At 41.7% G+C, this 27,186-nt stretch overlaps 1 protein-coding gene across 1 annotated transcript; it reads left to right on the top strand.

Annotated features, from left to right (window-relative positions):
- The first annotated feature begins 12 nt into the window (after positions 1-12).
- On the top strand, positions 13-26,538 carry lonp1 (lon peptidase 1, mitochondrial). The gene is made up of 18 exons (XM_055658376.1): positions 13-553; positions 5,194-5,282; positions 6,304-6,423; positions 7,059-7,296; positions 7,665-7,726; positions 9,294-9,423; positions 10,858-10,941; positions 11,601-11,821; positions 13,615-13,753; positions 14,927-15,105; positions 16,392-16,479; positions 16,747-16,869; positions 17,461-17,577; positions 18,219-18,359; positions 19,863-20,028; positions 21,542-21,750; positions 25,251-25,415; positions 26,141-26,538. The coding sequence occupies exons 1-18, from the start codon at positions 50-52 to the stop codon at positions 26,288-26,290; spliced, it is 2,925 nt and encodes a 974-aa protein (XP_055514351.1). The 5' UTR covers positions 13-49; the 3' UTR covers positions 26,291-26,538.
- The last annotated feature ends 648 nt before the right edge of the window (positions 26,539-27,186 follow it).

Raw genomic sequence — 27,186 nt, 5'->3', positions numbered from 1 at the left:
GCTGGTTATGTTGCCGCAACGCATTGTGGGGGTTGAATGGGCTTCCAAGATGGCAGCGTACATGCGGCTCGGCTCCTTCAGTCGCTTGTGCGGTCGAGCCGTTAGGTCTCGGTATCGCCCTTTCGTGGCAGTCCCCAACCATGCTCCAGTTGGGAACAAGCCCGGGGAGGCGGCGGCGGCTGCTGCTACTTGTTTAACCAGGCGGTTGCATTCAGCTGCGGCCGAGCGGTTACTGGGCTGCACTGGGTGCTGGACGGTAACCAGGGCGACCAGCGCGGCCCGCGGCAAGGGCAACCCCAACCCCCCTGCTGCCTCTCGGTTCCAACAGACAAGAACCTTCCAGGACTTCAGTGAGAGGAACGGCGGTGATTCGGTTAACTCTGGGGACGATGGTGTGGAAGGCGGAGCTGGAGATGGTGGGGAAGGGGCCACGGGCATGGCCCCTACCATGACAGCGCTCTCTCCTATGATCGTGCCCGATGTTTTCCCCAACGTCCCCTTGATCGCAGTCAGCAGGAATCCCGTGTTTCCCAGATTCATTAAAATTATTGAGGTAAGAAACCGGTGGCAGGCTAATCAGAATAAAGTAGCACGCGTTTACGAAATACAAGCAGGTAGACACAAAATGTTGGTGTATCTCAAGGGTCAAGAGTGTTTTATTGTCACATGTCCCATAGAACAATGACATTCTTACTTGCTGCAACACAACAGAATATGCAAATATAGTATGATATGACAAACGAGAGAGAGAAAAGAAAAACTCAGTGTTTATATACTCACAACATATCCATATACACATAGACACATATTCAAAAAACACTCAGTGGGACAGGCAGTATATCTAGAGAGAAGGAATGGGTGACGTTTCGTGTCAAGACCCATCATACTCCAGAAATACAAGCATTCTGTTTAGAACGTTTATAGCAGAATCCAGACCTATTGAGGTGGATGGGCGGTATCTGACATTACACCTGAGACGTTCCTTGGTTCGATCTAACTGGAATCACGTAGACGTATGCAAACTCATTTCAGTTGCACTTTATGTGCAATGTGACTAGTATTGTATTGTATGGGTTATTTTGAAACATCTTATGTTCCGTGGTGTTATTGGAGATAGGTGTGAGGATTTTTATTGTGTGAATACAAGACTTAAACTTAAGACCATGTGTAATTTCATATCAATATTATAAGTTCTTGGTGTACGGTCGGTCAATTGTAATCGGTTTTGTAGCTAACAGGCAAATGTAATTGCTGCCAGAAGCCTGTAGATTTATTTGGTAAGGTGAGCATTTTGTTGTTTACCTGTCATTCCCCATGAGCCGTTAGTGCAACTCTCTTATACCTCAGGTGATGGTATCTAGCTGTTCAATTAAATAGTAATTTCCAGGATTTGGACTTGGTACAAATGAAGTAATCACAGTACACCATTTGTTTCAATATAGTTCATCTCAGTTTAGTTTATAGTCATGTGTACCGAGGTACAGTGAAAATCTTTTGTTGCGTGCTATCGAGTTAGAAAGACTATAAATGATTACATTCAAGCCACGATGCTATGCCTTAGAGCAGAACTTGGAAGTGATGGTAAAACTTGACATGAGCGTGTTGTTCTTAGATAGACTCAACTCAGCGGGGCAGGCAATATCTCTGGAGATAAGGAATGGGTGACGTTTCAGGTCGAGACCCTTCTTCAACCACTCCTTATATATCGATCCCCTGGGAGTTGGAATTAGAACCAAGCACAATTGGCATGCATATTGCTTTGGGGGGAAATGAACAGACACACAACTTTGGGAGATTCTGATTATGGGTCTAGACCCTTTTTCAGACTCTTCAGTTCTTATGCTTCTGAGAGAGGATTTTGGTTTAGAAGAAACTGTTGACGGAGACTTGGGAGAGTGTTGTAAAGCAAGTTGTGGATGGTAAACATCACAGACAGTCGTAGATGGAATTGGCTTCTTGGGCAATACCTTAAACTTAATCCGCTCTGGTTTGGTGGGTGCTGTGTTGACTATGAAAGTAAGCATGCAGGTACAGCAGGCAGTGAAGAAAGCGAATGGCATGTTGGCCTTTACAACAAGAGGAGTCAAGTATAGGAGCAAAGAGGTCCTTCTGCAGTTGTACGGGGCCCTAGTGAGACCACACCTGGAGCATTGTGTGCCATTTTGGTCCCCTAATTTGAGGAAGGACATTCTTACTATTGAGGGAGTGCAGTGTAGGTTTACAAGGTTAATTCCCGGGATGGCGGGACGGGCATATGCTGAGAGAATGGAGCGGCTGGGCTTGCACACTCTGGAGTTTAGAAAGATGAGGGAGGATCTTATTGAAACGTATAAGATTGTTAAGGGTTTGGACACATGTTCCCGATGTTGGGGGAGTCCAGAATCAGGGGCCACAGTTTAAGAATAAGGGATAAGCCATTTAGAACGGAGATGAGGAAACACTTTTTCTCATAGAAAGTTGTGAGTCTGTGGAATTCTCTGCCTTAGAAGTGGTGGAGGCCGGTTCTCTGGATACTTTCAAGAGAGAGCTAGATAGGGTTCTTAAAGATAGTGGAGTCAGGAGATATGGGGAGAAGGCAGGAACATGGTACTGATTAGGGATGATCAGCCATGATCACATTGAATGGCGGTGCTGGCTCGACTCCTGCTGCACCTATTGTCTAATGTGACTCTTCCACAAATGAGGCAGAACATAGTAAAGTGGTCCACTCCCCCTGCTACTTATTCATGATTTCCCTGTGTTCCTGATCCCTGAGGTTCTCTATGTCGTTGTGCTTGTGCATTGAAGGAATTTCAGCATTGACATTTGCTTTCACTGAAAGATAGCATCTGAGACATTGGAAGTGGCCCTCGCTTTTCAGGGTTTTGGCAAGAACATTGATTATTGGATGACTGTTTAGTTGGTCATCTGGTTCGGTTGGTAGAGATGGATTGGTGAATTAGGTGCTAATCAAATAGGCTGTCTTGTCCAGGGGTATATTCAGTTGAAATGTCACCTATTCCTTCTCTCCAGAGATGCTGCCTGTCCCGCTGAGTTACTCCAGAATTTTGTCTATCTTTGGTTTAAACCAGCACCTGCAGTTCCTTCCTACACATATATTTTGTTTCTCAACTGTTGTTGAAGCTCGTTGTTCAAGTGTGTGGCGAATATTTCACTACACTCGGGTGTATTTTAGATGGTAGCAAGGCCCTGGGGATTCATTGTTGATTAGTCATTCACTGTGAAGATATTCATGTGACTAGAGTATTTCTGGCTGTGTCACTGATGTTGACAGTCTGATGCAATACAAGGTTGGAACTTGCAGGAAATTGCATCAACTGTGCCATTAACAAGAATCTTTGGGAATTGATTGAATGTTCAGAATTAATTTGAGTGAAAGACCTTTTGTAGAAATACTGTACTAGCCGATTAAAATATTCTGAGGACTTTCGCATACGAAAACTTATTCTCCCTGCAGCCCACTTGCTGTTGACTGGATGATTCATTCAAGGATCTTCATAATCCGTTTACTTTGCTATTTGCCGTAAAGCTAGAAGAGGTTAGCCTGTATACTTAAATGAACAGTTCTTGTTTGCTTTCAAGCTGATTACTGTCCTTCTGGTAAAACCATGAGGCAAATAAATGGAAGCTGATGTGTATAAAATGCTGCTTGTATAATAGGAAATGCACAGAATTCAGGAATGCAAGAACATGCAGATAACTTGATTTGACTTGATTAAATGAGCAGTGATGATGCTGTACTCAGATATCATAGATCAAGCCAGCTATGCAGGTAAATATTACCCAGTGTAATAACATACTGATTTGATCTTTGATCTATGTGGTGTCCCTGACCTGAGTGTGCTTGATCACTTCTGGAGGAGGATCAGACAGCATAATGTATTGCCACCTGGCAATGCATTGGGCTCGAGGGGAGAGAGAGACACACACACACACACACACACACACACACACACACACACACACACACACACACACACACACACACACACACACACACACACACACACACACACACACACACACACACACACACACACCCCACCCCACCCCACTCACTCTCTGGAAGGAAATGGGAGATTTGGACTGGTTGGAATTTCTTCTGAAATTGATTTTGTGGAATTAGAATTAGATTCCTTTATTGTCATTCAGACTTTTCGGTCTGAACGAAATTATGTTGCCTGCAGTCATACACAGAACCAATAAAAACAAAACGTACAATAAACACAAATTAAACATCCACCACAGTGAGTTCACCAAGCACATCCTCACTGTGATGGAGGCAAAGTCTTAGTCTCCGTCTCTTCCCTCCTTGCTCTCCCTCTGCGCTGAGGCAATCGATCCAGGCCGGAGATGCCGCCCCCCAGTCCAGCGGACCTCCGTGGTGATGTCGCCGCCGCCGAAAGCCGGAACGTCGTCTCCGCTCCGAGGCAGCCGCCCCAGCTCCAGGTCCCGCAGTCTCCGCTCCGGACCGCCGCTTCAGCTCCGGGACCCGCAGTCTCCACTCTAGGCCGCCGCCCCAGCTCCAAGTCCCGCAGTCTTCGCTCCGGTCAGCCGCCCCAGCTCCAGGCCGCCGCCCCAGCTCCGGGTCCCGCAGTCTCAGCCCCGAGCCCCGCTGCATCAGCCCCAGGCCGCCGCCAAAAGCCAGAACGCCGCATCAGCAAGTCGGGCCACCGCTGCCTCAGCCCCGAAGACGGCCAGCCTCTCGTTGGTAAGTCCTGGCTGGCTCTGCCTCCGGAGCCTCGGGGTCGGTCGCAGGCTGGAGGCCGCCAGCTTCGCCATTAGGCCTCAGCGCAGACGGAGGCAGAGAAGGGGGATACGACACGAAAAAGTTGCATTCCCCTGAAGGAAGAGACAGAACATGTTTCACCCCCCACCCCCCCTCCCCGAACACAACCCAACAAACTAAAACTTAACCAAAACAACAGAAAAAAGTAAAGACAGATGGACTGCAGGGGAGCCACAGCTGTTAACAGCGCCGCCACTTCTGGAGCAAGGAGTGTGACAAATGCCTATAGTTGAAACTGATCCACATACCTATTTTTTTTTTTAATGTCTTGGTAAGTATTATTCAAGTTTATATCAGTAAGATTAAAAAAAAAATTCCTTTTGGGTTTAATTTTAAGGTCTTGGATATTAGTATTTAAAGAAAAATTCCTATCGGAATAATATGAGTATTCGCTCCTTTTTTAGGTCAAAAACAAAAGATTAATGGAACTCCTTCGAAGGAAAGTGCGTTTGGCTCAGCCATATGCGGGTGTATTTCTTAAAAAAGATGACAAGTAAGCGATGTAACAGTTCTAGTAGACTGACACTGAAACTGTGGGGAGGGGGGGAAAAGCGAGCGAATAAAATTAATGGGGAAGTTCTTTCACATATCTACACACTTCGTGGGGTTAATGACTTTTGTGTGCTATATGATTGTAAAACTCTTCAAAGGAACCTAAAATATAGAAAATAAGTCATGGCCATTCGTGCAGCACCATAAATATCTGAGCCCAGAAGGTCAGTACGAGTGAGCAGTGATGTCCAAAATGTTTTACGGTCAGCCTTGTGAATAGATATAGAAGTGTTTCCAGCAGACGTATTATCTTTCTTCCGCAAAGTAGATTATTTTTTTCCCTCCTCTTATTCTCTGCCTAAACTTTGCGCCAGGAGCTGGGAAACGTAATTTGCTGCCAGAAATATTGTAGCCATTGCCGTGTTTTTCACTGCACTTGACTCCCCAGAGGCTCGGACAGTTTAACAGCTAGATAGACTGTAAGGACTCCTATTTGCCCGCTGACTTGTGTTCAGATGACTATATAAATGACTTAAATGCCTTGGACTAGATAGGCAGAAATCAAAAATAAAAAAATGCTGGAATTGCTCAATGGGTTAGTTAACATTTACGGAGAGAGAATTGGTTAAAGTGATCTGTCATCAGAAGTGAAAATAATCAGTTTGACCATACATTCCTGCTCTCCAAGTAATTCCTCCTAGAAAGGCTTCACTATAGATGGACAGTGAATGAAGTGAGAATGTGATGGAAACATGTTTAATCCCCACCATCCTACACGTGTAGCCACCGTCACAACTTCAGGAGATGAAAGAAATTTGGCAAAGAAAATAGTTGCTTACCTTATTCCTACTTCACTCAGTTTCCATCTCTTGATTTAAGATTAATGCAATTTTAAACATAGAGAAGATATTACTTTTACTCTTATTCTTAAATGTTTATTGCAGGCCTTTAAAGATGGTACAAAATATAGTAATCTGTTAGAGTGGTGTATTTTTATTTATTTCTACAAACTTTATTTGCAGCAATGAATCTGATGTAGTTGAAAGCTTGGATGAGATTTACCAGAGAGGAACATTTGTTCAGATCCATGAGATGCAGGATTTAGGGGACAGATTGCGCATGATTGTAATGGGACACAGAAGGTAAGTTGGACATTGCGTTGAATTACTTGATTTCTTTCTGCAAAATAAATTTAAGGTTTGTATTTTGCATAGTCTTTGTAGTAGCCAAGGTCAAGCATGTGAGTCATATTAGAATTTGTAATGTTCTTCGATTCATTAAACCAACTTGTATAGATTTTGTGATCAGTAATAATTTAGTTTCTTGCCTCTGTAATATGTAGCTGTAACACATTACAAAATAAATTTAAAGTTTCAGCCGGAAGATTAAAAGCTGAAATAAAAGCAGTACATCCAAGTCAGGCAATATCTAAAAACATTCCCTATTTTGAAACATTTACAGTTCCTATTATCATTTGTTACCCTTTAGTCCCATCTCTACATTTATGCAGCACCCAATAATTCTCCTTTTACTGTTTCATTTGAGCTCATAATCCCAGACAGGTATTCACAAGGAACTTAAATATAGAGTCATAGGAAGATTTTGACATGGAGGAAACTAATCCCACTGAATTATGTTTGCTGCATTTTGTTGATTGGTTCTAGACTTTTATGTTTTTTTTTTGTTTACTCTGTTATTGTGTTTTTTTATTTTACTCCGTAGACTGTTTTTGTTACCGTGGATTGAATCTAAAACGTTTGTTAACTTTATTCCCCAGAATCCAGTTAACCAGGCAGCTGGAAGTAGAAGCCGATGAATCAGTACCTGGGGACTTTGAGCAGAATCCGCACAAAGTTCAGAGCAAACAAAAACTTGAGAAGAAAGATGAAGCCAATTGCCAAAGTTCAGAGTTGGCAATAAATTTGGAGCCCCATCTGCCACCAACGGGTGAACTTTTAATGGTAGAGGTGGAAAATATTGCTCATGAACACTTTCAGGTCACAGAAGAGGTCAAAGTAAGTTTAAAGGGAAAAGTTGAAGTGTCATATTCTCAAAATAGTTTTGTTGCATTTTCTTCAGATATGTTCACTTAACGTAAATGTAGAAAATGCTGGAAATACTCAGATGGTGAAGCTACAGCCATGGGAAAAGAAACAAAGTCAACGTTTCAGTTCAAATTGTTTTTACATAATTGGGAAGGACACAAAAGCAGCTTGTTAAGCTGCAGAGTGGGTCTGGGAGGAGAATGATGGGGTAAAATGGGACGAGCTATGTTGTTTAAAATATTGTTTTTTTTAAATGTACAATTTAAAAATTTTTGGTAAATGGTTTGAAAAACATTTCGTAACGATGAGCAAAAATTAACTGGCTTTTTATCAAACAGGCGCTTACAGCAGAAATTGTGAAAACTATTCGTGATATCATTGCCCTGAATCCACTTTACAGGTAATTGCTTGAACATTCCCTGTGTTCTTGCTGAACACCATAATTTCAAATAATGGCTCTACCATTTACTGTGCAAGTTCTACCCTGGTTTGACGTAACAAAGTTGAAGATATCAATAGAAAAGTCTGTGTGTTCCATGCTCTATACAGGATGTAATCGTTCTAAGGAGGTTTAGAGAAATAATATGACGGTACGAGCAGCAGTGAACTTGATTTGCCTGTCAATTGCAAAGGGTGTTATAATAGGATAAGCTTTAATTGGATTACTTATAGACAACTTAAAGTTTAATTCCGGAAAAGGGGAGCTTGTTGTATCTCGGTCCCATTATGTGGTGGCGTTTTCAACGTGGATACTGAAATCTAGTATTTATTTAATTCCTAGCTGTAAATATATTTTGTAGGAAAATATGTTTCATTGGATATTCAGCAGCAGAAATTAATCAGTGACTTTAACATTAGGTACTTAACTATCTTGTCATTGTTATTAGTGGGAATAGTTGTGGTTATAGACCAAGTATAAGGAGACAATTTTGTTCCTCCCCACGTTCACTGGGTTTTGGAGGATATAGATGGATGGAATTAGTGGATAAGTAGTTGGTTGATGGAGTTTCAGTGAGAAAATTGGTGGTCATCCACTGGAAGGATGGATGGAAAAATATTTTCAATGGTATGACACTGCAATATGTTGTAGTAAATATTGATATGGCGTTATAATACTTGAAAAATAAAAAGTAAGTGTGCAGACACTAAGAAATTAGGAGGTTAATGGAATGTTGCCTATTATTGGAATAGGAGTTGGTAAGTAGGGCAGTTAAGAGACCATGCTTAAGGTACTGCATAGAGTTTGGATGCAGATTACATTGGAGGCAATACGGTGAAAGATTCAGCAATAGAGTTCTGGAATGAAGGAGTTGATGTATGAAGAAAGATTGAGGCAGTTGGGTCTATGCTCATTGGAGTATGGAGAATGACTGGTGATCTTATTGAAACATAGATGATTATGTCTGGGATTGGCAGGATGGGTGCTGAGAGAATGCTGTTTTTCCAGTGAGGCTTTCCAGAACAAAGAACGTAGTTTCAAAATATGAAGTCACACACTTAGGATGGAGATATGGAGGGATTTTTTTCCCCACTGAGGATCACCAGTCATTTCAAAAACCCTACTTTGAAACTGTAATTGCAGAGTTGTTCCATATATGCAAAGTGGTGGTTGGCAGATTTTTAAACAACAGGGGAATTGAGGATTATGGGGGTAAAACCAGGAAGGTGATGCTGAGGGCAAGATTGGATCAGTCATGATCATTTTGAATGGTGGGTAGATACAAAAAGCTGGAGTAACTCAGCGGGACAGCTGAAGAGAAGAGATGCTTCCTGTCCCGCTGAGTTACTCCAGCGTCTTGCTTCTAGTTCCTTCCTACCCATCTTGAATGGTGGAGCAGGTTCAAAGGCCTGATCGGTTTACTCTTGCCTCTCTTTATGTTCTGACAGAAATATTTGTCTGAGTTTGTTTAAAATAGTTTTAATGTTGTTGTTTGACACTATAAATGCAATTTATTTTCTGTTTGTAGAGAGTCGGTGCTTCAGATGATGCAGGCAGGACAAAGGGTAGTGGACAACCCGATTTATTTGAGTGACATGGGAGCTGCCCTCACAGGTGCAGAATCACATGAGCTACAGGAGGTTCTGGAGGAGACCAACGTAAGTTGTCAATTCAGGTTGACCTGATATATAAAACAAACCCACTTTGCCTTCTCTCATATTATTTTTATCACTACCAATAATGCATTGGACAAATTCACCGAGTGCATTGTAAATTCCAGTGGCTTTCTCACTGTCTCTTGGAATGGTGTTCTTTGCAAAACATAAACCACAGCCTCTCATTTCAGGTTTAGGCTCAAGACTGGAGTTCTTGGCAATATGTTTAATTAATTCCATGGCTGTCCATTTGCCCACTTCCCCTGCAATATTGCCATTTTGTTCCTTAATGCTTATTGTTCAGGGAGCCTGACAATTAAACTGGGTACTTCATTCTCCCGCACAGTAGAACTATTTCAGTTATTTCTACCCTGTAAGCTTTAAGGCCTTGTGATTTGTTGATCATTATGAACCTTTCTGGCTGATCTACCTAAAAAGAAATGATTGACCATGGTTGTTAATAAACTAACATACGTCCTGTCCTGTTTTTGGTTTAATTTTAGTTTAGTTCAGAGATACAGCACGGAAACAGGCCCCTCGGCCCACTGATCCGGCACCAACCAGCCATCTCCGCACATTAACACTATCCTACACACACTAGGGACAATTTATATTTATATCAAGCCAATTAACTTAGAAATCTGTACGTCTTTGGAGTGTGGGAGGAATTTGAAGATCTCGGACAAAACCTACGCAGGTCACGGGGCGAACGTACAAACTCCGTACAGACAGCACCTGTAGTTTGGATCGAACCCGGGTATCTGGCGCTGTAAGGCAGCTACTCTACTGCTGCGACACCATGCCGCCTGTTTATCCCTTCAGAGCTATTGGCTTCTATCGATTTTTTTTAATCCCATGCTTAATATACCTTGAATTTAAATTTCATATTTTCAAATTCACATTAATGTGTATCCTTAAGGTGTCCATCTTTACATTCTTTCTAGATCTAGGCTCTCCTGAACCCCCATGTTCTTCCTAAACCTGAACTTTACCTCTGGGCTTCTCTCCATATTCAAAGTCCTTTCTACTACTTGACCTTTTCAAAAACATTTCGACATTTCCTGAATCTCAATGACACATTTGGCTTTTGTTTTTATTTATTTTGCTTCAATGCTGTTCCTACTCCCTTGTTCCTATGCTGCCACTAATTCAATGCCTCCAAGTCCCAATAGAGCATATTGTATAACTTAGTGTCATTTCAGATAATGTTGTTGTGAAGGATTTTATTTCTGAAGCCCACTATATAAAAATATAAATGTCTAAAGAAGGATCCCGACCTGAAACGTCACCTATCCATGCTCTCCTGAGATGCTGCCTGACCCGACGAGTTACTCTAGCATTCTATGTGTTCTTTTGTAAACCAGCATCTGCAATTCCTTGTTTCTATATGTAAAAAATAATGTGTTTGGGTGTTATCTCTCTTGTGTCTCTGTTTAGATTCCAAAACGACTCTACAAGGCATTGTCTCTGTTGAAGAAAGAGTATGAATTGAGCAAATTGCAGCAACGTCTTGGAAGAGAGGTAATTAGACATATTATTTGTTCTTCTGATTCTCTGCTCTCTAATCTAATCTATTGTGGATTCTTGCCATGTTTCAGTCAACTTGCGTTATCTAGTCCTTGACAAAGCGGACCTTATTTCTATACGAATCACTAACTATTAGGCCCTGAAATATCACAAGCCTCGTTTGTGTAGTCCTTTCCTAATAATTATCAAACTGGATTATTTTTCTGTTCCTTGCTCGGAAACCTTAAATTTGTTTTCTTTGGATAAAATCATGGAATTCGGTTGAGGCTGGAGATAATAAAATGTGACTTTCCTGGAACCCCTCTGTTTTTGAAAACTTCTGCCATCGCCAGCCGGGGGCTTTGACTTTGACTCTGACATGGGGGGGGGGGGGGAATGCAGTGGAGAGATAAGTTTATTTGGCCTTCCATCACAGCAATGTGATGGATGTTTATGTAAATTATGTTGTGTCTTGGGTCTATGTGTTTGTAATGTATGGCTGCAGAAACGGCATTTTGTTTGGACCTCAAGGGGTCCAAATGACAATTAAATGTATCTTGTATCTTGTAACATTGTTATGTTAAAATATATAAATTACCTGGTGGGTGTAATGACTGTATTTGGCTGCAAAGCTGAGCGTTTGTATAAAATTTAGTGGATTTGTTTACTCTTAGGTAGAAGAGAAAATCAAGCAGACTCATCGTAAGTATTTGCTACAAGAGCAGCTGAAGATTATTAAAAAAGAGCTGGGGCTGGAGAAAGACGATAAAGATGCCATTGAGGAGAAGTTTCGAGAAAGGCTAAAGGAACTGATTATTCCAAAGCACGTGATGGATGTAATTGACGAGGAGCTGAACAAACTTGGCTTGCTCGATAATCATTCCTCGGAGTTCAAGTGAGATTCCTGCAGAATTTTGCAAATTCATCTTTTCCAGGATCAGATATCAAATGGGCCCTTTAAATAGGAAAACTGCATTTCTTGAGCTTTGTATTGTTTGAAAAGAAATTTGAAGTTTGAAAATGTTGAATTTGAAAATGAAAGTGTTGATGTCCAGAGTGATCCTGGAGTGCAAGACCAAAATTTACCTAAAGGTTCAACACATTATGTAAAAGAATATGTGTGTTATGATTGTGTTTATAATTTGTTTGGTTGTTTTGTTGTTTGTCTTTTGCACAAAAGTCCGCGAGCATTGCCACTTTCATTTCACTGCACATCTTGTATGTGTATGTGACAAATAAACTTGACTTGACTTGACTTGAACACAAATAGATAGGGTGATAAAGAAGCTGCACGGCATACTGGCCTTTATGGTCATGGAGTCTGAATCTGAATCTGAATCTGAGTATAAAAGTTGCAAATGTAGAAAAAGTGTCAAGTCATGTTGCTGCTGTATTAAACTTTGCTTTATAGGAAGGATGTGGAGACTGAGAGGGAGTGCAAAAGAGGTTCACCAGGATGTTAACTGGATTAAAGAGTTAAGGACAGATTGAATTGTTTTCTCTAGAGTGTAGGAGGATTGAGGGGGTGACCTGATAAAAGTGTATAAAATGATGGCCAGTCTTTTTCTCAGGGTTGAACTGCCAAATACTAACGGGTAGAGGTTTATGGTGAGAGTTTACAGCGTGGAAACAGGCCCTTCAGCCCACCAAGTCCACACTGACCAGTGATCTCCACACACTAACACTATCCTATACACAGTAGAGACAATTTTACATTTATACCAAGCTAATTAACCTGGACGTTTTTGGAGTGTAGGAGGAAACCAAAGTTCTCGGAGAAAACCCACGCAGGTCACGGGGAGAATGTACAAACTCTGTACAGACAAGCACCCGTAGTCAGGATTGAACCTGGGTCCCTGGCGCTGCGAGGCAGTAGTTCTATCACTACGCCACCCATGGTAGGAGAGGGAGAAAGTTTAAAGGAGATTTCTGAAGTTGTGTGAACTAGTTGGTAAATTGTTTACCATTTCATTTAAATCGCATTGCAATGTCAGGTTGATCTCATCACATTCAGATTGCTAGGAATTCCTTGACCACCGTCACTCAAATTCTGAGAGATCCAGTATGCTGTTTAATTGATGGCCCTATTTCCCAATTCCTGGACACTGAAGTGAAAGATAGTAATGGAAATGTACTTTGTAGGGAAATCAAAAATATACACATGGGCGGCTGAATGTGATTCGATAATGACCAGATCATTCTTTCAAGATTATATTGTGGCATTTAGTTTGCTTGCAGCTATACTGGTTTTGCATTGTAACTGTATTGTATGGCAGTTGAAATTTACTATTAATCATGACATTAGATCAGTTACAAATGCAAATTAATATTGCTTGTCAATTTGAATCTTCATTGCGCTGTAATATAAATATGCTTGCTGGAAGCTTGCAGAAGTGTTGTTTTCATCTTATGTAACCCATTTAATACTTTTGATGCACTGTAGAATGCTGGAAAATTTTCAAGATATTAGTTTGCAAACTTTAAATTTGCAATTACAGCTTAAAGCCCTGCTGTACATTATGCTGTATGAGGCTTCAATAATTACAAATCAATGCAATATTCAATTCAACAAGCTATCTACTTTAAAAAAATAAAATTCGAAAATATCTTGTCGTATAATCAGAATCAAACAATTAAAAAATTATTTGTGCCCTTGCTGACATTCTGTTTTCACTTCATCTGCTTCAGTGTGACTCGAAATTACTTGGACTGGTTGACAACAATGCCTTGGGGAATATGCAGTGAAGAAAATGTGGGTCTGAAACGTGCACGGGAGGTGCTGGAAGAAGACCATTATGGCATGGAAGAGGTCAAAAAACGCATCCTGGTATGAGAACTCTACAGGTTTGCTGATCGACCATATTTAGGGGTCGACCATCTATATGTAAATTACTTACAGATTTGTAGCCTTCCCAGCCATTGTGACGCTCCACTAAGGTCAGCCATCGTCCTCCGCCTGTTCCACCATTGAGGTCTTGGTTGGATTGCTCTTTGTCAGAGTCCTCCCCCTCAACCTTACCGCCATGGGTGGCCCCACCAGGAGCATAGCTCCAGACAGCATCGCTTCCAGGATCTCAGGTCCACACAAGTTTCTCCACCACGACAAGGTGACAATCCAAAGAGTCCATCATTTATTGTCAATGATTAATGGCGCATAATTAATGGCTCATAACAAGAGGAGTTGAGCATAGGAGCAAATAGGTCGTTCTGCAGTTGTACAGGGCCCTAGTGAGACCACACCTGGAGTATTGTGTGCAATTGTGGTCTCCAAATTTGAGGAACGACGTTCTTGCTATTGAGGGAGTGCAGCGTAGGTTCACAAGGTTAATTCCCGGGATGGTGGGACTGTCATATGCTGAGAGAATGGAGCGACTGGGCTTGTATACTCTGGAATTTAGGATGAGAAGGGATCTTATTGAAACATAAGCTCATTAAGGGTTTGGACATGCTAGAGGCAGGAAACATGTTCCCTATGTTGGGGGGAGTCCAGAACCAGGGGCAACAGTTTAAGAATAAGGCATAAGCATTTAGAATGGGGATGTGGAAACACTTTTTCCCCCCACAGAGACTGGTGAGTCTGTGGAATTCTCTGCCTCTTGGGCGGTGGAGGCCGGTTCTCTGGAAACTTTCAAGAGAGCTAGATAGGTCTCTTAAAGATAGCGGAGTCAGGGGATATGGGGGGAAGGCAGGAACGGGGTACTGATTGGGGATGATCAGCCATGATCACATTGAATGGCGGTGCTGGCTTGAATGGCCTACTCCTGCACCTATTGCCTACTGATGCCTTTTTAAAGTAGCCTTGCCTCTTCTGGTTTTAGTCTGGGTAATACTTTAATCCTGATGCTGGACTTGTAGTGGAAGCCACGTGATCTTGTTGCAGAAGTTGCTAAATATGGATCTCTTTAACAATGCTTTTTAAAAAAAAAAACTTTCATTGGGATCCCATTTGGCTGTGATCTTTTGCTTGATTTTGTAACTTTCATATTTTCTGTGATTCCAGGAGTTTATTGCAGTTAGCCAACTGCGTGGTACTACACAAGGGAAGATTTTGTGCTTCTATGGTCCTCCTGGTGTTGGTAAAACCAGCATTGCTCGATCTATAGCTAAAGCATTGAACAGAGAATATTTCCGATTCAGTGTTGGAGGAATGACCGACGTGGCAGAAATCAAGGGTCACAGGTACTTTCGGCACCAGACTGCATATCAGCCATGCAATTACTGCTCTGAAAATACTTCTAATTGATGACAGCTGTTTTTGTGATTTGTGTTCAATCTTGAGTAGACTTAATTTGGATTTGAATGCCATTCTAGTGGACTTCTTAAAGCACTAGCAAGTCTTTTAACCACAACAAAACATAGTGTTTTACATCACTGAGTTACTTGTGGATTCAAAAATGGATTCTATCCATCAAATCTAGTTCACTAGTGCTATATGAACGAAATATAACCTGTAATTGTTTAAGAGGACCACATGGTGTCAGAAACTGCAAACTCATTCAAAATAAGAACTGAATATATCACATTATGGGATATGGAAACTGATGGTGGAGTAGAGTTAGCATTTTAAGATTGTTACTGTTTATGGTAAGGGTTGATGCAGCAAAATAGTTTTTCTTAAGATTATTACTGATGGTAGAATTTATTAATGCATTAAATAAACAAGCTTAGAAGCACAGAAAATAGGTGCAGGAGTAGGCCATTCGGCCCTTCGAGCCTGCACCGCCATTCAATATGATCATGGCTGATCATCCAATGACTGCATGACTTAATGGTGGATTTTACTCAAACCCTTCAGATCCGTAACATTCTGGAAAATCACTTTTGTACCCTTTCCAGTTGAAGGACATCCTTCCTAGAGCAGGGTGATTGGAACTGTATATAGTCCGCCTTATGTGGGCTTACCAATGTCTTGTAGTGATAACTTAAGATCCCAAGCTCTGTATACAATACCCTCCAATGAAGGCAAGCGTGCCAAAAGCCGCCTTCAGCATCCTACACGTATTTAGTTTACCACGCGGAAACAGGCCCTTCAGCCCACTGAGTCCACGCCGTCCAGCGATCCCTGCACACGCACACTATCCTGCACACTAGGGACAATTTGCAATTTTTACTGAAGCTGATTAATCTACAAGCCTGCACGTCTTTGGAGTGTGTGAGAAAACTGAGAATCCCAGAGAAAACCCACGCAGATCACGGGGAGAATGTACCATCTCCGTACAGACAGCACCCGTAGTCAGGATCAAACCCGGGGCTCTAGTGCTCTAAGGCAGCAAATCTACCACTGTGCCACCCAATTGGAGGAGGCCATTTTGACCCATTAAATCTATTTCAGAGCAATCGTATTCTATCTGTAGCATAATTCATTTTTACCCGTATTTAATTCTTTAATTGGAATCAGTATGTGGTTCACAGTTATATTGGAAAATATTAATGGTTTTCATAACCTTTTTGTGTTTCTCATACAGGAGGACATACGTTGGAGCTATGCCTGGAAAAATCATTCAGTGTCTAAAGAAAACAAAGACTGAAAATCCATTGGTTCTTATTGATGAGGTAATATTCCCTAAAATGGTTGTAATGAATTCTGAGACTCAACATTTGAAAGTTTTAAACCAGCGGCAATCAAAAATTAATTGCAACTTCCGGGTATAAATTCCTTTTCATCTGTATTCAGAATTTCCAATTATTCAATTGTTTTTTGTTAATTTTCAGTTGCAAAAGCACTATTTTCATTACGGGACAGTACTATAAGCTAGTTAAGTAGTGTGAAGAGAAGTTACATTTCTGATCACACCAATCATTTATCCACATTTTCTACAGATTGATAAAATTGGTCGTGGTTATCAAGGGGATCCATCGTCAGCTCTCCTGGAACTTCTTGATCCAGAGCAGAATTTTAACTTTTTGGACCATTACCTTGACGTGCCAGTCGATTTGTCAAAGGTAGGTTTTAGGTTTCCTTGCTGTTTCAGCCTTGCAATTCCAGAGGCAAAATACCGTACTAGCTGGAAAAATGGAAATTAATGCAAAGTGCCTGGTCTGGCCTAATGAAGCCTCCCACTCTGTGCTGCTGCAGGCTGCATCCAGTCCACGTGCTAGGCACCAAGACATATTTGTCTGGGATTCACAGGGATCGGGCAGTTGTCGCCCAGGGTTAAAGTGACACACGTTTGTCTCCGACTAGCTCACTCCTGTAATGCAGTGTTCAGCGAGAATTGAGTCTCTTGGGATTGGAGGAAGAAAATATATTTATGTATTCTTCGAATAGACAATAGGTGCAGGAGTAGGCCATTTGGCCCTTTGAACCAGCACCGCCATTCAATGTGATCATGGCTGATCATCCCCAATCCTGCCTTCTCCCCATATCCCCTGACTCCGCTAATTTTAAGAGCCCGATCTAGCTCTCTCATGAAAGCATCCAGAGAACCTGCCTCCACCGCCCTCTGAGGCAGAGAATTCCACAGACTCACAACTCTCTGAGAGAAAAACTGTTTCCTCGTCTCGTTCTAACGGTGTGTCTCTTAAATTTGATAGGTGCTATTCATTTGTACTGCTAACGTGACTGAAACAATTCCTGAACCACTCCGGGATCGAATGGAGATGATTAATATTTCTGGCTATGTAGCACAAGAGAAGCTTGCAATCGCTGAGGTAAATCTGTTCAATTTTTAGATAGCAAGAGGGAAAAAAAACGTTACATGTTTCTATAAAAATGAGGTGTATGTCATAATTCAAGAATTTGCATTGAACTGTGGACACAGGAAGTCCAAATGTTAATGGTACCCACGTTATATGGAATATAAGTGAAGATGTTTATACATTCTCCCTGTGACCTGCATGGATTTTCTCAGGGATCCCCGATTTTCTTCACACACTCCAAAGGTGAACAGGTTTGTAGGTTAAATTGGCTTGGTATATTTGTAAATTCTCCTTAGTGTGTGTAGGATAGTGTAAGTGTGCAGGGATCGCTGGTCGCGCGGACTCTGGGCCAAAGGGCCCGTTTCCACTCAGTATCTCTAAACTAAACTAAACAAAGATTTCATCTATGTTCACATTTTAACTATTGTATTACATTCTTTTGGCTTCTGTGGTACAGATTCATAAGTTAGAATCCCACTTCCATATTTCAGCTATAAATGCTTCCTTGCTGTGCACAGATTAATTTCTGTGTTATGTCTACAGGAAATAAAACTGACTGTGCTGTTGTCTTTTGCTGTTTGAAACATCCTGATCACATACGGTACTACACAGATGCATGGCTTTAAGATGGTAAACCTGGATTCTTATTGCAGCGCTATCTCGTTCCTCAAGCGATGACTAGCTGTGGGCTGGATAATGAGAAGGCACATATCACCCCTGAAGCACTAACGATTCTGATCAAACAGTACTGCAGGGAGAGTGGGGTTCGCAATCTGCAAAAACAAGTGGAAAAGGTAAGTGCATTATGATGAGTGATATAAGCATTCCAACATGGAGGAGAGCCAAAAGATGACATTGTACTTGTACGTACATGCAAAGTAACCCCAACCGTGATTAAAATTGTCTGTATGTCATAAAAATATCAATGAAATATAATGACTCGGAGTGGAGACGGCATTCCGACTTTCGGCAACGGCCCGAATCGGAGCTGAGGCTGCGGCGACATCACTTTGGAGGTCCGCTGGACTGGAGGGCGGCATCTTCGGCCTGGGTCGCCTCAGCGCAGGGAGAACAAGGAGGGAAGAGACGGAGACTAAGACTTTTGCCTCCACAACAGTGAGGAGGTGCTTGGTGAACTCACTGTGGTGGATGTTAATTTGTGTTTATTGTATGTTTTGTTATTTATTATTATTGTGTATGACCGCAGGGAGAGGGGGATGGGGGAGAGAGGGAGAGAGGGGGGGGGGGGGGGGTATAGGGGTGGAAGAGTGGTGGGGGAGGGACAGAGGGGTAAGGGTGTGGGGAGTTGAGAGGGGGAGGGGTGGGGGTTGAGAGGGGTGGGGAGGTGGAGAGAGGGGTGGGGTAAGTGGGCGAGAAGTGGAAGAATGGGGAGGTAGGGGGAGAGGTGGAAGAGGGACCGAGCGGTAGGGGGAAGGGGGCGGAGGGAGAGATGGGAGGGGGAGGAGAGGGGTGAGGAGATGGAGAGGTGTGGGGGAGAGAGGTGTGGGGGAGATGGGGTCCCACCATGAGGTACCACCTCCAGTTTAAATTCCATTTGGAATATTTTGGAGGACCAAGAACCAAGAATTATTAAATAAACAAAAATCTGAATTGTAAACATTTTGCTATCTTATTTTCGACCATGCTAGATAGGACATAGGATTAGACATTATTTTGAGACATATTATATTTCCTCTATTTGTTATCCTGTATTAACTAAGATATAAAAGAGGAGGTTTGTGTTTTCATGACCACTACGGTGATCCAGCTGTACCAGAAAGTTAAAATGAAGGTCGACACAAAATGCTGGAGTAACTCAGCGGGACCCCTTCAAGGGTCTCGATCCTAAACGTCACCCAATTCATCTCTCCAGAGATGCTGCCTGTCCCGATGAGTTACTCCAGCATTTTGTGTCTACCTTCGATTTAAAACAGTATCTGCAGTTCTTTCCTGCACAGGAGGTTAAAATGCATCTCTCCATAAATGCAAATACAAGTCGATAAACGGGTTTCTCCAGCAGTATTTTCAACCATGGTCTTTCCCATTCCTATTTCTATGACCAACTTCAACATCTGAATTTTATATCCTGCCCTCCACGTGGACAACTAATGGAAATAAAACCGTGACCATATTGCTGTCCTTTGCTCTGTTCAATTAGTGTGATTTTACATGAGATTTCTCCGAGTTCGTTTTTTAAAGTTTTCGTGCATTGCTTGCAATCACTTGCATTTCATTTTCCATTTTAATAATTTTGGTGGATCTCTGCAGGTACAAATGACAGTATTACTGTTCTGCAGGTACTCCGCAAGGCTGCGTATAAGATCGTACACAAAGAGATGGACAAGGTAGTGGCAACACCAGAGAACCTTCAGGATTTTGTTGGGAAACCCATCTTCACAGTGGAGCGGATGTATGATGTCACCCCCTCAGGAGTTGTAATGGGTTTAGCTTGGACAGCTATGGGTAAGTGGATGAGCTTTACAATTTGGAAATCATTCGTAACGAGGGCATAAACATTCCTGCTAATTCTCAAATCGTCAATGTTGTTTGTCTTTACCCTTGCTTCATCCCTTTTTCTGAGATACCACTGTACACACTTATTACCTCCAGACCTCACTAAGCTTGTGTTTCTCCTATCCTGTCTATTTTGCACAATACTCAAATTGGAGCCAGTCCAAAACTGAATTGTCTTTTAACCAAATTCACTAAATCCTTTAGAAATCTCTATGCTGAGATAGAAGAGATGAGTAGGAATGTCTTCAGTAAAAGGGGATGGTGGATATCTGGATTTCCTAGCCACAGAAGGCTGTAGAGGCCAAGTTAATGCATATTTTTATGGCCTAGATGGCTAGTAGATTAGTACGGGTGTCGGGTGATGGAGAGAAGGCAGGAAAATAGGGCTAGGAGGGAGAGATAGATCAGCCATGATTGAATGACGGAGCAGACTTGATGGGCTGTCTAAAATGAAAATGGTTGCAAGGCTACCAACAATCTTTTGAAGATTTATTTTATTGGCCTGAAGAAGGGTCTCGACCTGAAATGTCACCTCCAGGGATGCAAACTCCAGCATTTTGTGTCTTTCATCTTGGTAATTTTCAACCATGGTCTGACCATTCCTATTTCTCTAACCAGAGACTCTGTAAATGTGGATCACTGCATATGTGGGGAACCATCTCTCAACAAAGGCATACGTGGATGATAAAATTCACCACTGCTTTCTATGTCCCAGTACATCTATTGTTTGCTTGACAAGGGAAAAAGTCTTTGAAGATCCGGACCTCAAAGTTTAGTTCAGTTTAGAAATACAGTATGGAAACAGGCCCTTCAGCCTACTGAGTCTACGCCGATCAGCGATTCCCTCACACTAACACTATCCTACACACACTAGGGACAATTTCCAATTTTACCAAGCCAATTAACATACAAACCTGTACGTCTTTGGAGTGTGAGAGGAAACCGGAGCTCCCGGGGAAAACCCCACGTAGGTCTCCATTGGTTCCAAGATATCTGTCCCATGTCCTCCCCAAGTGGGCAAAGGTCATTCCAGATGGTACTGAACTGTTTCTGGGAACACTGGAAGCTCTGTGTAAGGGATAGAAAGATCACAATTCCTGCAGTCAGAAGCTCAGAACCCATATAGCCTGCGAGGAAGCAAGTTGTTCTTGATCCTAGCAGGAGGAGGTGGATTAGGGAATTGATGCCTCCGTTTCACAGGCACAAGTATTGAATTAATACATGAAGATGTTGAAACCGTAGGAATCACACCTGTAAAGTTTATTCATTTCTAATACAATAACAGAAAATGCAAGAACTACTCAGCAGGTTCGGTAGTGTAGATGGAGAGAGGAACAGGTAACAACCTTTCATTGGAACTGATGCCGTCTGGCCTATCTTTACATAATTAGTCAAGAGGATCTAGGGAGAAAATATAAAAATAAACTTCTTAACTTAATTGTACTTCATAATCTTCAATCAGGTGGTTCTACTCTCTTTGTGGAAACGTCTCTTCGTCGACCAAGAGACAAAGAAAGTAAAGATGGTTCACTTGAAGTGACTGGTCAGCTGGGGGACGTGATGAAGGAAAGTGCCAAAATTGCCTATACCTTTGCCAGGTCCTTCCTCATGCAGAAAGATCCTACCAATGATTTCCTGACTTACTCCCATATTCATCTCCACGTGCCTGAAGTAAGTGTTTGACAATCTTTAATGAACCAGTTGTCATTGTTTAGTTTGCACGAGCATTTCATTGCATAAAAGTGGTCCCAATTGCATTAAATGGATCATTCCTGTATGGTTTTAATTATGTAATATTTCCAACGAATAGCTACCACAGCGTCATTACAACAACTAAATATACACAACTGCTAACAAGCCATTTTCTATTGAGTCAGAAATTCCGACCAGCAGCGGCACAACTGGCTCTGCTGAAGTGTGGGGGTTTGTGCGCGACTTGGCAGGGGGCAAACCCATTTATAGTCTTATAGCCTGTGGGAAGAAGCTGAGGAGCATCCTGCTGGTTTTGCAGCTAATGCTCCTGTACCTCTTCCCAGATGGCAGGATGGAGAAAATGTCATGCGATCTGGTAAGGGTCTTTGATGATGGAGATGGCTCTGCTGATACATCTCTTCCTGTATATGTCAGCAGGAAGGGGAGTGGAGCACCAATAACTGCACTGGCTACTATCCTGTCTAGTTTGCCGTTCTCGCCTTGCAATCCCGAACCAGGAATGAGCCGTAGGTCAATGTACTCTTCACAGTCCCCCTAAAAAAGTCCGTAGGTGTGTAGTGGGGGAACCTTTACGTAGTTTTGCTTTTCCAATTAGTCGCTGCTGGGCCATTTGGCAGAGCTGTAGTGGTGACAATATGTCAGGTCATCAGACAGATGTAGTCCTAGGAAACTTCATGCTGCTGACCCTTTCCACATCAGCTCCGTCGATGTGCAGAGGTGTATGGTGTGTGTTTCCCCGCCCTCCTGAAGTCAACCACCATCTCCTTAGTTTTTCCCACGTTAAGAATGAGGTTGTGGGATTTGCACCAACCTGTGAGCAGCTCCACCTCCATCCTGTACGCCGATTCATCATTGTCACTGATGAGACCCACCACTGTTGTGTCATCAGCGAACTTGTTGATGAAGTTGTTATTGAGTCTGGCAGTACAGTCGTGTGTCAGCAGACTAAACAGAAGGGGGCTTAGGACACAGCCTTGGGGTGAGCCAGTGCTCACGGCTATGGTTTTTGATGTCCTACTGCCCACCCTGACTGTCTGCTGCAGTTGCGACAGAAAGTTCAGGACCCAGTTGCATGTGCCAGCATCAACCCCCAATAGCTCCAACTTCTCCACCAGCTGCTGCGGAATGATTGTATTGAAAGCAGAGCTGAAGTCTATGAACAGGATCCTGGCATAGGTATTTTTCCGATCGAGATGTGACAATACGAGGTTCAGTGTTGTTGAGACTGCGTCCTCTGTGGATCGGTTGGCTCTGTAGGCGAACTGCAGTGGGTCTAGGTCGGCAGGTAGACTATTTTTGATGTGCTGCATAACTAGTCGCTCAAAACACTTCATTACAATGGGTGTTAGGGCCACTGGTCGAAAGTCATTATGGCAGGCTGGGTTTGGTTTTAATTAATTTAATTAATGATCAATTGCATTAAATGGATCATTCCTGAATGGTTTTAATTATGTAATATTTCCAACGAATAGCTACCACAGCGTCATTACAACAACTAAATATACACAACTGCTAACAAGCCATTTTCTATTGAGTAGAAAATGCTGGAGTAACTCTTGGAGAACATGGACTGGCGAAGAAGGGTCCCGACCCGAAACATCACCTATCTATATTCTCCAGAGATGCTGTATGACCTGCTTAGTTACTCCAGCACCCTGTTATATTTTGTAAACCAGCATCTGCAGTTCTTGTGTGCATTTTGTTGATGATATTTACTGTACACCAAATGACTGCACTGGCTAAATACACCATATTGCATCTCTATATTAAATCAATAGGTCACTACTTTCACACAAAACAGCAGTGTTTTGGGTGGAACCAACGTAGTTTTGCTTTTCCAATTATTGCAAAGCCATGGCAGCTGATCGGTGACAATATTCATATCGCTGTAGTGACCATGAAAACTAAAGCTATTAGAAAATGTAAACTTTTGCATTATTTACGACTGAGCTGGTTTAACAAGACAGCCAGTGATTGCCAAGTGTGGTTGGAGGCATCGTCACTCAAGTTTACTTGCATTTAGCAAGTTACAATTACTCGTAATTATTTTATATCTTTAAAAAAAAAATCATCCTATTTGTCACATGTTATCTTTGAAATATGAAGTTGTGTTCCACTGTTGGGATGAAGTATTACAGATGTTAGGAAGTGATTATATACAAGTGGCATGGAGAAAATATTGAAAACATTTATCTTCATACTTTTCCAGCATTTACAGTTAGCTGAGTATACTATTAATTTATGCAATAAAAGCTATCAGTGATCCATATTAATTAATTTTAACATGCATAAATTGAACAAACAGTTGTCTTTATATTTGGATAAACAAATTAAGCGGCTTAATATGAACAGAAAGAAGGCAGTGGAGGCCAATTCACTGGATGTGTTCAAGAGAGAGATCGATTTAGCTCTTGGGGCTAAGGGAATCAAGGGATATGTGGAAAAAGCCAAAATGGGATACTGATTTTGGATGTACACAAAAATGCTGGAGAAACTCAGCGGGTGCAGCAGCATCTACGGAGCGAAGGAAATAGGCGACGTTTCGGGCCGAAACCCTTCCTTCGCTCCATAGATGCTGCTGCACCCGCTGAGTTTCTCCAGCATTTTTGTGTACCTTCGATCTTCCAGCATCTGCAGTTCCTTCTTGAGCATACTGATTTTGGATGATCAGCCATGATCGTATTGAATGGCAGTGCTGGCTCGAAGGGCCGAATGGCCTACTCCTGCGCCTATTTTCTATGTTTCTACATAGTCCTACATGCAGCCTACAGTAAAACCCCTGTAATCCAGCTCGCCTGGGACTTTGGTGCTGGACTAGATGATTTATTTTACCCCCAGACTATCGGCTGCTGTTATATTAATACTCCACCGCACTCTATTTACTTTGTTTCAAATGTTACACGATAATATTGCTGTAAACGCATTGGGTTTTAAGGTAACAGAACCCAGTGAGGTTATTGTGTGAATCAGGACAAGGGGTCACAGCTTAAGGATAAGGGGGAAATCCTTTAAAACCGAGATGAGAACTTTTTTCACACAGAGAGTGGTGAATCTCTGGAACTCTCTGCCGCAGAGGGTAGTCGAGGCCAGTTCATTGGCTATATTTAAGAGGGAGTTAGATGTGGCCCTTGTGGCCAAGGGGATCAGAGGGTATGGAGAGAAAGCAGGTACGGGATACTGAGTTGGATGATCAGCCATGATCATATTGAATGGCGGTGCAGGCTCGAAGGGCCGAATCTCCTACTCCTGCACCTAATTTCTATGTTTCTATGAATGATCAGGGAATATGATGAGCCAAATGCTGAACCATCGGGATTGCTGGCTAGCAGATTTTCAGAGTTGTACAGTACGTGTACATGGTATTGTATATGATGAATGAGTTTAGTTCATTAATTCATTTAGTATCTGTGACACTAATTAAACCTTGATTCTGATTACTGAATTGTTTGTTTCTCCAGGGTGCCACCCCCAAGGATGGTCCAAGTGCAGGCTGTACAATTGTAACCGCGTTGCTTTCTCTGGCAATGGATCAACCTGCAAGACAAAATTTAGCCATGACTGGAGAAGTGTCATTAACTGGAAAAATCTTGCCTGTTGGTGGTATCAAGGAGAAGACCATCGCTGTAAGTTGCAATGAAACTTTGAGTTTACTTTATTGTCATTTGCACCGAGGTACAGTGAAAAGATATTGCTGCATACTAACCAGTCAGTGGAAATACATGATTACAATCGAGTCATCCACAGTGTACAGTTACATGATAAAGGGAATTGCATGTAGTGCAAGGTAAAGCCCGATTAAAGATTGCCCAAGGGTCTTCAATGCGTAGATAGTAGCTCAGGACCGCTCTCTAGTTGATAGAATGGTTCAGTTCTGCAAACCAAACTGCAATCAATAAAACTGAGCTATTCCTTCATACAATTGGAACCAACACCCTAGGATTGAAGTCAGAATTGTCCAGTTAATGCACGTTAACTGCCTTATAAATTAATAATTTCTGTTAATTAGCTGAAGCTCTTTGTAATCAATTTAAATTCTACTTTAGTATTTGTCTGATTGTGAATCTCAAACATCCACACCAATAACTGCATTTAAGACATTTAGTCAGGTACATGGACAAATGTTTAGGGGGACATGGGACAAAAACTGACAAATGGGACAAGCATAGATCAGCATCTTGCTTGGCATGAACAAGTTGGGCCAAAGTACTGTACGACTATGTTCTATGATGATTTTCTTGATATAGATCAGTGTTTGCAAATGGATCTTAACATTTTAACGGTAATAAATGTTCATACAAGTAATCCAGAGATGTGACGGACACTAAAATGTGTTTTCTTTTTCTTTTAGGCAAAGCGAGCTGGTGTAAATTGCATCATTTTGCCATTGGAAAACAGAAAAGACTTTTGCGATCTACCGAAGTTCATTACAGAGGGACTGGAGGTGCACTATGCTGAACATTATCAGGATCTGTACCATACCGTCTTTCCAAATCAATAAGATTACTGACCATTGAACAGTTGATTGAACTGACTGCAAGACATTTCTGTGAATTGCCCCTCTTTGTAGGAATACAGTCAGATGTTGTGTGCTGGTCCCATTACACTGATGGAGAACTTAAGACGGCAAAACAAATTGGGCATGAAGATATATGTAGTTATTTTACTTAAAGTATTGTAACCAATCTTGGCATTGTAATGTCATTAATTTTATTAAGAGATTTGATTTAATAAACGTTTCCAGAATTATTCATTAATTTTGAAATAATGATTGTGGGGCAATTGGCATCAGCGGGTTGCAATAGCCACATTTATGAGGTATGGTTCACATTATCTCTTATGTGTGCTAAGTTTGTATCTTGGTATCACTGGATGGTTGAGAACATTTCAACAAGGTTCCCCATCTGCAAAGAGCTGTGATAGTGCTGCCTCATGTAAAGCACTATCATGTATGTGATATCCTAATCAAAATGTTTTTAATATTCACTGGTCCTTTCAGTCAATGTGTCTGGCATGTGATCCATTCCAGATATAAACGTTCTGAATGGTTTACACGTTTTTACTTTTTACTTAGATGCTATCACTTTAGTGTTCTGCAATGTTGCTTGATCTATACAATTGACATAATTACCTTATAGACATCTTTCTATGTCTGAGAATAAGGCACATTAGAATCTGTGGGCATTTTGTTTCAGTAACTTTAACTTTGTCTTGCATTCATTAATTTCATTGGCCTCCAATTTAAAGATATGGTTGTTTAATTTTAAATTATCTTCATCGTTCAGAAGAATGCAAATTGGATTGATTTATCGATCACTCCCTCCAACTACCATAATTGTATTTGTAAGTTCAACTATTTCATTTTGCAAAAAAAAACAACTTGTGTCGGTATTCTGG

This window comes from Leucoraja erinacea, chromosome 29 (assembly GCF_028641065.1).
Source record: "Leucoraja erinacea ecotype New England chromosome 29, Leri_hhj_1, whole genome shotgun sequence".
Taxonomy (NCBI): Eukaryota; Metazoa; Chordata; class Chondrichthyes; order Rajiformes; family Rajidae; genus Leucoraja; species Leucoraja erinaceus.
This window is presented reverse-complemented; position numbering and strand designations above follow the sequence as displayed.

Coding starts and splice junctions, on each gene's coding strand:
- lonp1 (XM_055658376.1), top strand. CDS start 50: ATGGCAGCGTACATGCGGCTCGGCTCCTTCAGTCGCTTGTGCGGTCGA. Junction 7,727..9,293: donor GCCCTGAATCCACTTTACAG/GTAATTGCTTGA, acceptor TTCTGTTTGTAG/AGAGTCGGTGCTTCAGATGA. Junction 20,029..21,541: donor TTTAGCTTGGACAGCTATGG/GTAAGTGGATGA, acceptor ATCTTCAATCAG/GTGGTTCTACTCTCTTTGTG.